The sequence below is a fragment of the Vicia villosa genome, unplaced genomic scaffold (assembly GCF_029867415.1).
Source record: "Vicia villosa cultivar HV-30 ecotype Madison, WI unplaced genomic scaffold, Vvil1.0 ctg.000279F_1_1_2_unsc, whole genome shotgun sequence".
Lineage (NCBI taxonomy): Eukaryota > Viridiplantae > Streptophyta > Magnoliopsida > Fabales > Fabaceae > Vicia > Vicia villosa.
In genome coordinates this window covers 59,418-73,837 of record NW_026705118.1, presented here as the reverse complement: position 1 = coordinate 73,837, position 14,420 = coordinate 59,418, and the positions used below count along the sequence as shown (strand labels likewise).

Below are 14,420 nucleotides of genomic sequence, written 5' to 3'. Positions count from 1 at the left end.
ACTTGTTTTGGTTATATCGGAAAGAGAAATCTTAGAAGAAAGTACAGATTATTGATATTGATACAAGTTTAACTTTTATTTTGATGGATGAAACTCAAGCTTAACATTTTTAATATTTAAAGAAGTTTCCATTTCACTTTTTACTTCAATTTAATTTTTATTGGAGCACAAGGTTGAAGAAAAAGATGAAAAGATGATGATAGAAGAGAGGGAAAATAGAGAAATTGTAAGTAACTTTTACTCAAATTGAAAAACACTTACAATAAATAATTCTACTTTATCATTACAAAGCAAAAATGCAATATATAATAAATTTATATTGGGCCATCTAGCTAAAGCCCAACACACGACTTAAAACAAACTAATAGCAAACACTAAATGTGTAATTACACTTTAACACCATCCCTTAATTCACATTCAGAGTTAAAATCAACAACACTAATTCCATTTCTTAAATTGATGAAGTGTTCAGTCTTGACAACTTTAGTCAACACATCTATAAGTTGCCTTCGGATTCTACAGTGCACAACTTCTGACACTCCATTCTGAACTTGATTCCTCAGATAGTGAAACCTTAGGTTAATGTGCGTGCTTCTCCCATGCAGCACTCGATTCTTGGCAAGGCTTGTAACTGACTTTGTTATTTATCATCAACTTCACATGCTTGCTCACCTTAATCTTCAGATCCTACAGCAAATTCATCAGGCAAATAGCTTGACACACAAACAAAACACCTGCAATGTACTCAGCTTCATAAGTTGATAAGAAAACTATAGGTTGCTTTTTGGAGCACCAAGAAATGAGACTTCCTAGATATCTGAAAAAATATGCATAAGTACTTATTCTGTCAGCTCTATCACCACACCAGTTACAGTCGAAGTAGCTCATTATATCTGACTCACATTCAGCACCAGAAGGGAAATCAACTCCAACCTCATAGTCCTCTTAATATACCTCAGAATCTTAAATGCAGCTTGATAATGTGACTACTTTGCTTTGTTCATAAACCTACTAACCATTTCAATTGCATAGCAAATTTCAAGTATAGTATTACAGAGATATCTCAGCGAGCCAACCAATTGTTTAAAAGTTGTAGCATCTACATCATCACCCTCAGCACCACGATCCAACTTGTGATTCGTCTTAACAGTTGTGATTGCAGACTTGCAATTTGTTAACTCAAATCTCTTCATAAGCTCAAGTTTATACTTCAGGTGATGCAAAATGATACCCTTCTCAGAGTACAAAATCTCCATACCTAGAAAATATCAGCATTTTCCAAATCAGTCATCTCAAACTCATTCATTAGCACCTTCTTGAACTTGACTATCTCAACAGAACAACATCCAATCAGCAATATGTCATCAACATAGAGACATACCAAAATCACATTACCTTCAGAAGTATGTTAAACATAAACACCTTATTTCATCTCACATTTTTGAACCCCTGCTTCTTGAAAAACGAATCAGTCTTCAAATTCCAAGCTCTAGGAGCTTGCTTCAATCCATACAAGGCTTTATGCAACTTGTACATCATCCCTTCCTGATTCTTTTTCAAAAATCGAGAAGGTTGTGACACATAGATTTTTTATTATAAAGGACCCTTCAAAAATACAAATTTAACATCCAGATTTATCATAGGTAAATTATTATTAGCAGTTGTAGCAATCACCAACCTGATTATTTCATGTCTAGCTACAGCTACAAACACCTCAAACTAATCTATCCTAGGTTTTTGAAGAAAACCTCTAGCTACTAACCTTGATTTGTGTTTGCCAATTGATCCATCTGGCTTCAACTTCACCTTGAAAAGCCATTTGACGTTGATGGTTTTCTTCTCCTTTGGAAGCTCAGTCAACTCCCAAGTCTTGTTTATTTTTATAGCCTCAAGTTCTTCTTTCATGGCCTTTAGCTAGACTTTCTTCTTGATTGCTTATTTTGTATTCACAAGTTTATAGTCTACTAACATGGCGCACTGAATGACTTCTTCTTCAGAGTCTATTTCAGTATTGCGTAATATGTCAAACTCTGCCAACCTTCTGGGTATTTGTCTCATTCTTTGTTGTCTCTAAACTTGTTCTGAGTCTTCTATAGAACCTAGAATAGTATTAGCTTCTAGCCCTCCTCCAGAAACACTACCTTCAGATATTTGACCACCAGATTCTGGATCATCAGAGTCTGGATCACTTTCAGAGTCTCCGTTAGAGTCACCTCAGACTCAGATTCATCTTCAGATATTTGACCACCAGATTCTAGATCATCATCAGAACCTAGATCAGAATTAGATTCACCTTCAACATCATAATCATCATCTGATTCTGACTCATCTTCAAATTCTCCTTCAAAATCAGACTCGACTTCAACTTCAGAGTCATCTTTTGACTCTGAATCATCTTCAAAACCTACTTTAGAATCAGACTCGACTTCAGCTTCATAGTCATCTTCTGGTTCTGAATCATATTCAAAGTCTCCTTCTGAATTAGAAATCATCAATCACATAGGTTCATCATTAGATTCATAAGCCATCAATAGCATATATTCCTCATCAGAATCTCCTCTTGCTATATTTTCTTCTTCTAACTTCCTTTCCTTGTTTGACCAAAATTTCTTAGCAAAATGGCCAAACCTATTACAATAGTAACACTTAACCATTCTCTTGTCAAACTTCTCATTCCTCTTATGACGTTTCTTCTCATCAGAGTATGAGACTTCTGACTTCTGAGATCCACCATGTCTTTTCCTGGCTTTTAATCAAGATTTCTTCTAGTTCTTCTTGACAAAAGAACCTTTCAGAGCCTCCTCTACCTCTCTTTCAGAGGTTCTCTTAGTCAGACGCAACTCTTGTGCTTATAGACTTCTTAGAAGCTATTAAATTCTCATGGTGCTCAAATTATTAGAATGTTCAATAGCTACAACAATGTAATCAAACAGAGGAGTAAGTGATTTCTATACCTTCTCAATAACCACTTGTTCTGAGAGCGTTTTTTCATAAGCTTTCATCTCATTAGTGATCACGATCACTCTGGTGATGTACTCAGATACCTTTTCATTGTTCTTTATGTTGAGATTTTGATACTGCTTACATAGAGACTGAAGCTTCACCTTCTTTACTAATGTGTCATCGCCATAGCACCATACCAGTGTGTCCCACGCAGCCTTCATCATCATCATCGAATCAGAGATCTTCTCAAACACATTCACATCCACACACTGATGGATGTAGAACAACACTTTCTAATCCTTCTTCCTTGTTTCTCGGTGCATGTTTCTTTGCGCTTCCGCTGCATCTGTACTAACCAGCATGTAACCGTTGTTGATGAACTCGAACACATCTTGAGCTCTAAACAACACACACATTTGAATCATCCACCAATTCCAATTCTTTCTATAAAACACTGGAAGTTTCATATTCCAACTACTGTTTCAACCGTTCATCTTTGATATTGGGCGGGAAATCACTTAGATCTCACAAAACACTTGTATTTCCCGATCCCTTGAAATAAAGAAATGTGATTCTGATACGATTTTGATCTTCAATTCACTATGAATTGAATGAATCTAAAATCAAAACAATCACACACCTCACGTACACTCGTGTTTCCCTTTCCGTGGATCCGAACCAACTCTAGATACCAATTGTTGGAGAACAAGGTTGAAGATGAATATGAAGAAGATGATGATGGAAAAAAGAGAAAACAGAGACACTGTAACTAAGTTTTACTCAAATTGGAAAACAGTTACATTGAATGATTCTACTCTACAATTACAAAGCAAAATGCAATATATACTAAATCCATATTGGGTCAACTAACTAAAGCCCAACACATGGTCTAAAATAAACTAATAATTGACACTAACTATGCAATTACACTTCAATTCTTTTTACTCTTCTAAATTTTTCAAATGAAGTTTTTCATTTTTTTGTCAAAAAACTTTTTTTTTCTTCAAATTTTGCATTTCCTAAATTTCACCTCAGTTTATTTTCGATCATTTTCAATTATTTGACATATTAATAATAATGTTCATCATTTAACCAAGTTTGTAAAATGCTTTCGAATTACTTTCAAATCACTACCCACATCTTCAACTAATTATCTATACCTTATTTAGGATGCACGGACTATAAAGATTATAGATGATAATTATGTTGATGGTTTTGACAGTTGTAAAAATATTTTTTATAGGAGAATAATATTTAAGAATGGATAATCGTCTTTAATAACTAATGCATTACACAAAACTATATGTTGTGATAATGACAACGTTCAATTCAAATTAAATAATTTGATATGTAGAGAAAAAGAACAATGATAATCAATCAAATGACATATAGAAATAAAAATAATAGTATGAGAGAACACAAAAAAAATTATCCAGTTCGATTAAATGATCTATGTTTGGGTGATAGAGTAGCTCTCCAATTCACTATGCTCCAAAAGTTGTTACAAGAAATTACAAATGAGTTATAAGAAAATAACCTTCTAAGTTATCAAGAATAAACCTTATTTTCTACTCAAGTGTTTCTCAAACTATCCAACTCTCAATATAAGAATCACATAAACCCAAGGTGTTTAAAGTGTTTACCAATCCCTATGATAACCCCAAAAGACTGCCACATCCCTAAAATATAACTCTACGTGTAACACCCTTCTAAATCCCGCGGCAATTTAAATAAATAATCAGAGTAAAAACATAAACACTAGGGTGCCACAATTATTTAAAACAAATAAACCAACTATGGTCAAAGTCATGCTTCATTAGGAAACGATTTACCAAAACATAATCATGTTTATCACAGCGGAATAAGAAACATCGTCAATACAACTAAATGGAATTATAATCCAACACCAAATAAAATAGAGTAATCTCATAAAAATCTATAACTATCGTCCCCAGTGTTACAAGATCAGAGCATGACCGACACGACCCAACATAAACGGATAAACTCTACGAGTCATCCTCACCGAGCACTAATGTCGCTACTCCTCAATCTGAAAATGACAACGTGTAAGGGTGAGTCTCATTCTCAATTAGTAAATATTATGCAATTCATAAGCAACAAGCATCATAATATACCGTTCACCCGATCATACATATTCAGATTCACAACTATTATTCATCAATACGTGCAATAATAGATTACACCACATAACACAAAATTCATCCAATCATGATATAACAGAATGCATATGACACAACTGACACTATGCATGTGGTACCAATAAACCGTGGAATTAATCCACCTGACCGATCTACGCCTCATCGAGATACGACCCACCGACACAATTTCTGCACAATGGGAAATATTTCCACCATCGATCCAAACATCACCGAGATCCATCATCGAATGCATATGAATGAATGGACACACATATCATACTTAAAACATCACCGATCATGATGAATAACTCATCTCAACACCACATCACCAAATAAGTATGTACATATTTCCAACATCATTCAAATATCCACGCATTCATCACAATTATAATAATAATCGCAGCCAATTTATCACCACATCAATTACATTGTCACACACATTTCATATACACACAATATTCAATTCTCATCAAGTAATTAAATCGAGTTTTAAAGAAATAAAGTCGGCCACTGCCCATATTCATCATTCATCATATAAAACATTTAATTACTTTCACAACGCCCAAAACGGCACATAAAAAGAGTACACGGATCAAAAGATACGCTATTTAAAAGTTTAGAAAAATTCCCGCACAGCAAGGTTTGCTTAGCGGACCACTAGCGACACGAGGCAGAAGCGAACTTCCTTCTGACCTCCGCTCAGCGGACTTCTAGAGATGTTAGACAGAAGCTAACCAGTTTGGGTCCTCCGCTTAGTGGACCCCCCTCCGCTTAGCGGACCTGCGATTTTACCAATTCCCTGGTCTACAACAGACCCTGCGATTCCACCTATTCTCAGTTCAAAATCGAGTTTAAACAGCATATACAGGCATACAATCATCATACATTCAATCATACACCACCAAACATCATTTAAACTCATTATTAACCAATAGATCATACAAATTGCATCAATTCAATCCAAACTATAACACCCTAACCTAACAATCCCAATATCTAATTGAACCAAACCATACATCAATATACCTATCACTTAAGATCACATAAGAGATACTAAAAGGAAGAGTCCCCCCTTACCTCGATGGATATTCTTGAATCGATCCTTGAACTTTGGGATTTTCCTCCTTTCCTTTGCTCTTCTCACTTCTACGATAAACTCTTTTTCTCCCAAACCTTCTCTTGCTCCTTTCTTTTCTATTTTCCTCAATAATAAAACAATAAAATAATTAGGACTAAGTGTAGAGCTTTTTACTCCATACAGCCACTAATTACACCTCACACCCCCAAAAGTCCAATATTCTCTTCTTATTTATTTACTCCATTATTTTAAAAAATATTCATAAACTAAATTTTAATTAAATAATTAACCAAAATTCAATTTATCTAATAATTCAAAAATACGGGTGTTACACTACGAATTTTACCATTTGATTTCTCAATAGGATTTCTATCTTATGCAACTTGTTCCTAACAAATGAGAGAAAACCCATATTATAACTAACAAAATGTTAACTGGCCAAGATATGACCCATTAACAAACGGATCTACAAGCAAGCCTAAAACTATTAGTACCAAAATATGTCTCATTTCTTTCTCTTTTTCTCACGTGAGGTTTTAAGGCATATTTACAACAACTCTCTCCACCTTGACTTTAAACTGATGGTGATGTCAATTGAACCACCAAACACCTTGTCGATTTCTTCAAAGCTTGAATCACTCTTCAACAAATTTGATCAAGTCCAAGCAATGATTGAACCTTGAACTTGGCAATGATTTGGTGAACATATCAGTTGGATTTTCTTCCGAGGGCACTTTTTGAACCTGAATCTCCTTTGACTCTATCATGTCCCTTATAAAGTGTAAACGAATGTCAATGTATTTTGTCTTCTCATGATAAATTTGATGATTGGTCAGGTGAATGGCAATTTAATTGTCAAAATTTATCTTCACACATTCTTGAGTAATCTCTTACTCCCCAATCATGTCTTTCAACCATATGGTTTCCTTGACCCCTTCAACAAGGGCAATATATTGTGCTTGAGTACTAGATAATGCGGCCATTGATTTTCTATTTTCCTTCTAGCCTGTAGTTGTCCCAAACAATGAAAACACAAAACTTGATAAGGATTTTCTAGTGTCCACATTACATGCATAGTCAGAATCAACGAAACCTACAAATCTTCTTCCTCGTGAATTGACGTTGTGTACTTTAAACCACCCTTTAGCGAACCATTTTAGTACCTCAGCACCCACTTCAAAGCTTTCCAATGAACCTGACCAGGATTTTTCATAAACTGACTTACTATGCTGACTGCATATGATAAGTCTGGTTTACTACAAACCGTACCATACATAATGCTTTCAACCTCACTTGCATAAGGAGTACTCTCCATTATCTTCTTTTCTTCGTTAGTTTGAGGACATTGTTTAACCGAAAGCTTCGTGTGATAACCCAAATGAATGTTGACGGTTTTAGCATCTAGCATTCTAAGTTGCTTATTTCTCTGTTAACTTTCTTTTATATTATTTCGTTGTTTCATCTCTCTTTATTTCTATCAATTAACATAAATATTTATAAACCCGATTTTTAAAATTCAAATATCACAATTCACCAAATATCTCTTCTGTTTGGATATTCTAGGTCAATAAGAGTTACTTTTAAAGGTTTGCAAGGACGATATTTGGTGTATGAACTTTAAAAAAAAATGGTGAAGCATGTAACTAAATGTCGAGATAAGCGCTTCTAAAAAAAATCTCCTTTTAGAGAAGAAATTTCAATTAATCATGTTCCCAATATAAGATGTTATTTCATGGACTTTACGGCATTGTTGATGGCTATTTGAGTTTGAGGTTAGTGAGGTGTTTCAATGGAGTTTAAAATTCTTTCAAGAGTGAAGCATCTGGGATCTCCCAAGATAACACGTGATTATCATCTAGCTTAACCTCATTCTCATTTTTTTTCCTTGATCTTAGGGTGTATATGATTAATGAATGACTGTGTTGTTGAGGCTATACTGACAATTATTATGGAATATGTGGATTATTTAATTACATTAATTGTTCCCATGATAGATAGTTGGAGATAATTTTGACTGAAATATAATTAATATTTTTTAAAAAATTTAAAAATAATAAATAGAAAAACAAAATTAACTAAAAAAAAATGAATGGGGTAGTATATAATATAATGTTGACAAGATTCAATTGATTAAGATATTAAACGCTACACATGCATTAATTGCCTAAAATATATAGATAAATGATAATGATAAGCTAGTTAGCTGTCTTAGTGTCTTGTATGATACATGGATCCCCTTTTCATGTGTTTGAATACATAGTATATATCAGTACTAGTTGCCAATATTGATGCTTACATTTGCCAGCTAAACAAAAATATAAAACTCTCAAGTCATTTTTGGTACACTTTCAAAACAAGTTGGACTCTACTTACTTTTATTACATTAGGAAGTATAGGAACAATGAATTTGAAAATCCAGCTAATTTGTAGTTTTTGTGAGTATTCATAATATGATTTTTTGGAATATTAAACTTAATGCAATTATATCTAACCCAACCCTTTTGAAAGCCAAAAGCATAAACATCCTCTTATACGAGTATTTTTTGTGTTAGGAGAATCTATTAAATACAAAATAAAAATAAATATTTAAAAGTGTCTCTAAATTATATTCAGATTTTAAGTTAAGCTAAAATTATTTAGGCTTAAACTTTTTTTTTGTCATTTTATTTTAGTTTGGATAACGATAATTATGTTATAAAGACAAAAGTTAAACATATAAAAAAAACTCAAAAAATCTATTATTTATCATTCATCTTCATCACTTTCGATCCATATTATCATTCAAATTAAAAAAAATTCAATGACGGTCAATCTATATGTTCATTCAAACTCACACTACAACAAATAGCATTTTTTATGACGAAACTTTCACCACGTACCATACAAAATTGCGGGTACATACAAAATTGCGGGTACATGTGACCGAAACGCATTGTTTTATTTAAAAAATAAAAATAATAAATCAGTTACCTCGAATTTAAATAAAATCGACATAATTATATATGTTCAAGGTTTGAGGTTCGATTCTCAGCTCTTTTTATTTAATATTTTATATGGAATAAAAAATGTGCCTTTATTTTTTTTAGATTTTACGACGGATATGTTACCTCGGTTTTCTGTAAAAACCGAAATAAAAACTCCCTATTTTTTTTTCTGCAACTTAAAAGAGGCCTTTATTTTTTGTAGATTTTATAGGATGGTTTGTTATCTCAATTTTTTAGATTATCCGAGATAAATACTCTTTATCTTTTTAATTCCTTAATTGTCTACCTAAATCAATTTTCGAGCCCTAACGAAAGAACACTTCTTCTCCAAGGAGTCATAGAGAACGAAAAAAACTCACTCCACGTATGTTATTATTTTTCTTGTTGTTGTTGTTATTGTTGTTGTACTCCATTATTAATGTTCTTGTTGTTGTGGTTCTTTATTATTGTTGTTCTTGTTGTTGTTGTTCTCCATTATTGTTGTTCTTGTTGTTGTTTTTCTCCATTACTATTGTTCTTGCATGTTGTTATTGTTGTTGTTGAGAAGCATTACTTTGAATTGTTTTAGGTTTTGGATTTGGTGTTTTGGATGGTTAATGTACAAACTGCCTCAAGAATCAATGAATATGGGAAAGACTTGGACCTCTCCAAGATAATTTAGTGTAAGTTATCAAATATGAAGCATTTCCTTTATTTTTGTTTTAGCATTATTCAAAGTTAGTATAGGATGAATGGTGATAGATTAGTGTGTATGAAACCATAGAATGAAACCCCTAAATTAGTTGTAACCTTAAGCTGACATATAAGAAACCATAGAATAAAATTTCCATTAAGTAAAATTACAAAAAGTTTATTTTTTATTAATCATATCTAAATCTTCTAGATGATAGAAAGTTTGACCAAGTATAATATGTTTCATCATCATCATCATCAGAATCGATGATGATTGACCTTTTCACATTTCTTCTTCTTGAGAGATCTCTTGGGTCTCAAAGGCTCGGTAGCAGCACGGTCTCTTTCAACGACTTAGACCTCTACATCCACATCAGCTTCTGTTCTCTCAGCATTGGATGAAGTACTCGGTTTTTATTTTGGTTATTTCATGACTTGGACCTCTTCTTTGATTTCTTTGAATAAAGTTTCAGCAGAAGTACTCATTTTGATTCTTCCTCTTCTCTGATTTCTTTGGATAAAGTTCTTTCGCTTTTATATTGATTCTTCTGATTCTTCCTCTTCTCTGATCTTTGGAAGTCTGAAATCCAAAATATTCCATGCATGTCAACGACTAGTAATTCCTTCTAATTACTGCTTCTTTCATTCTCCATGTTTTCTTATCCTGGAAGTTGGAAAGATCTTCTGATAAACTAACTACCTTGAGCTATTGAATGATTACATCTCTTTGTCTTTTCAAATTTCTTTTTCCCTTCTTTGATATTACTTCCACTCCTTACGCATTATTTGATGTGATTACGTGTACATTGTAGGTTCCCAATTAATTATGTCATTGATGTTATTTTTGTTCTTGTTCTCCATTACTGTTCGTGTTGTTGTGGTTCTCCATCCACTTCTAAAAATAATAAAAATCTTGATGCTGGGAATCGAACCCACGTGCAGTTATCTTTACCCCTCGGTGTTTTAATAATCGAGGTGATAAGGGATAGCTTTTCATGATGACCTACGTTACCTCGCTTCTGTATCCGACGTCAAACGCATTTCACGTCCGACATTAGATGTGTTTTTTGTAGTAGTGTCAGAAAATTCAATCACCCCCACCACACAAAAAATCACTATAACTAGAAAAAACTCTTTCAAACTCTAAGATTATTCTGATTATTAATTTCAAAACAGAAAATGGTTTAAAAAATAGCCTAATAACTTACATGAGAAATTCACATATATTAAATTTTAGAATAGTGCATGTATGTGTATGATGATGTATTATGCATGACTATGTTAAACAATGTGTATGACCATGCTAGATTAGGTAGGTGAATAATTAACTTTGAGTAAGTTGCAACCATTTAAGTGTTCATAATGTATATAAGAGTGAAGACTCTTACAATAGAGATTAATACAAATGAATATACAAAGTAAGCAAAGCTTGCATGGTGTTGATGAAGCTCTCTCCTTTTTCTTCATGAGCAATGTATCATTCTAGCATGGTATCATACGCATACGAGAGACCTTATTCAGCTGAATCATCTCCAAACCTTGTGCGTTTCACCATTGTTGAAGGTTTTCACGCTTCAAATAAGATGAATTGTAATCATATTCCTGAGGTTTTAGAGAAAACATAATTGTTTTCTTGAGTCATTTGTGGCTTGTATAATGTTCGTGTTATCACTCAAGTTTTAAGCTTCAAAAAAGATAATAATCTTTTTCACGGTTTTATTCAAGCAGCACCTTGAGTTTCGGAGAAACATCAATGGCGGATCTTGTACAAACTCCAACAGAATCTCCACAAGGCATGCAAACTTCACAAGCTTCGATGAATCGACTCACTTTTTCAGGTACCTCAAACACCTTTGCACCAAAAATGTCCGTTAAGCTTCAAGAAAATAATGTCTTGCTTTGGAATAAAAAAGTTGAAAGAGTAATTCTCTCACACAAGCTCCACAAAGTAGTTGTTAATCCAGAAATCTCACCTATGTTCAAAATTGAAAATGATCGAGTTGCCAACATGATATCTGAAAACTTTGAAGCCTAGATTGTGCGAGATCAGGCTATATTCACACAATTTCTCTCGATAATTTCTGAAGTTATTCTACCATGCCTCTTATCTTGCAAACATGCCTATGAGATTTGGGACAAGGTGCATAAACACTTTAACTCTCAGATGAAAGCTTGATGCCACCAACTTCGCTCATAACGGAAAACTAGCAAGAAAGGTACCAAGACTATCTCTAAATATGTTTCGCATATTCATGCTATTGCATACTATTTTCTTGCCATCGATGATATTACAAGGGCTACTAGAGGAGTACAACCATTTAATTATGATAATCTATAGCAAAGCGGATCTAACATATATCTATGCTATTGGATTCCTCTTATATGTCAAAGTAGCTCAGCTGGACAAGAACAGTCAATAGTTGGCTTAACTTAGAAGTTACCAAACATAGTGTCTATAATGCTAATGGCCATTACTATTTTCGTGGTAGGAAGGAACACATGTGACCCAAGTCGAGGCCGGAAAACTTACACAATGGAAACAGGCTTGCATGTCAAGTGTGTAACAAGTATGGTCACTCTGTCCTTGAATGTTGGCACATGTTTGATGAGAATTTTGAACCTGCTCATCACAAGTCTCATTCCCATGGATCAACACGCGACAACTCAATTGTACGCAAAGCTCAAAGGCTTAAGAATTGCCTGCTCCACAAGCAACAACTTACTTAGCACATCATAACTCATTGGAAGTTCATCAGGATTTCAAGTCACATGCATGATTTGCATATTCGGGTGCTTCTTATTATATTACATCTAACATTAGGAATTTACACCATCTTTATTCTTGTGCAGGACCTAACAATGTTTTAATTGCTAATGGACATACTCTAGAGGTCAAAACAATTGGTCATTCTCAAGTTTCCTCTATTGTATCAAATTATGTGTTGAATCTAACTGATAAACTACATGTGCCATCCATTAGTAGGAAATTAATATATGTTTATAAGCTTTCCAGTGATTACAATGTATATTTTTAGTTTCATTCTAACAAGTGTTTCATTAAATCTTAGGCATATAATACAGTGTTACATGAAGGATTTCTATATGAAAGTGGCTTGTATTACTTCACCGGCCTTTCTTTGGAACCTTCAAGGAATTACTTGAGTCACAAGTCACAAAGTTCATGCCTGATTGTCAATCATACTTTATCTTCTCATGTTCATACTAAAACTCAATTTGTAAATACAGATGTTAGTCCCAATGTCTGGCCCATATGGAATGCTAGGTTAGGACATGCCAATCATAGAGCTCTAAAGAGCTTCTCTCAATTGTGTAATATCCCTATAAGCAATTAAAATGTTACTGATTTTTGCAATTCATGATGTGTTGGTAAATATCACAAGTTAATTTCATGATTTTTTTTATAACAAAAATATAAAGCACCATAGACATTTTTATTATAATAAACACATTTAAGCATATTACATTTAGAGGTCTTATCTCTATGGATATGTTACTAAAACCTTTAGCATTATTTTTAGGTTCACCTAGATTCCCTTTGATTCTGCGGATATTCTGCCTTTATGTGACTTTTTTTCTGCACTAGAAGCAAGTTGCAAAGACGGTTGATCCATGAGATCCATGTCTTCGTCAATTTCACTTTCCCAGTCTTTATCTTGTGGCTTCATGTCTTTGGCCTCTTGTTTACCATGAAAATTGGTAAACAACGCTAGTCTCTTATTGAAGTTTGCTTTGCGAAATCGACTAGTGAATTTCAAGACACCATGCTTAAAATGAATGATAAATATTTGTTTGATTTTGATAGTGATCGAAACCCCGTTGCTAGTTTTAGAAAAATTACAGTAAATAACTGGTTCAAAATGTAAAGACTTTGAAAAGAAACTGTAAAAAAAGATTAAAGAAAATGCAAATGAAAAACTTGACATTAATTGAAAGTTGGTGATTCAAACGTACATTGCACTCATCAGACTCATTTTATGCTTCGCTGGATACTTTGAGTTTTACGTGAGTTTTGGTATTAAGTTTGAACACCCCTAAATCTAATTACGAAACTTTTATTTACAGTACCAATTGGTAACTGATTTGTGGCAGACCTTCCTTCAGTAGGCGCCATGTATCCACTAACTTTAGTTAACCGCCTCTGCACGTATTTATACTTATGGATACCATGACGAACGATTACCACATTATGTTCGTCCGTAGTAACTGCTTCTGTCTAAGAAACTGCCTCTGTCGACTGATCCACCATCCTATAACGAAATATACTAAGTCCATGTCTTCCTTCGGCCAGTATTTCGACTTCTCTTCTGCACCTCTCTATATCAACTTTCTTATTCGTCTGGGAATGGCTTCCTACACCCCACATGATTTTAGCTGGGTTTTTGACTTTATCGAAAATCCCAGCTAACACCTCTATAACTTTTAGTGTTAGATTTTTTTTTCTTTTTGTCACCTTCTTTGTTCTTATCTACTCTTTTTAGTTCCATTTCATGTTTTCTGCAATTTCGAACAAGGTAGTCAATTCCATAGAAGACGAGCTCTTTGATTTAGATGTCGCATTAAATT

The 14,420-nt window shown here is 33.6% G+C and overlaps 1 protein-coding gene across 1 annotated transcript; it reads right to left on the bottom strand.

The window, feature by feature from the left end:
• Nucleotides 1-2,117: 2,117 nt before the first annotated feature.
• Nucleotides 2,118-2,492, bottom strand: LOC131626264 (uncharacterized). The gene has a single exon (XM_058897095.1). It carries the CDS (start codon nucleotides 2,490-2,492, stop codon nucleotides 2,118-2,120), a length of 375 nt encoding a protein of 124 aa, XP_058753078.1.
• Nucleotides 2,493-14,420: the final 11,928 nt, after the last annotated feature.

Bases quoted from the DNA above. Each gene is read 5' to 3' on its own strand.
- LOC131626264 (XM_058897095.1), bottom strand. From the start codon at position 2,492: ATGATTTCTAATTCAGAAGGAGACTTTGAATATGATTCAGAACCAGAA.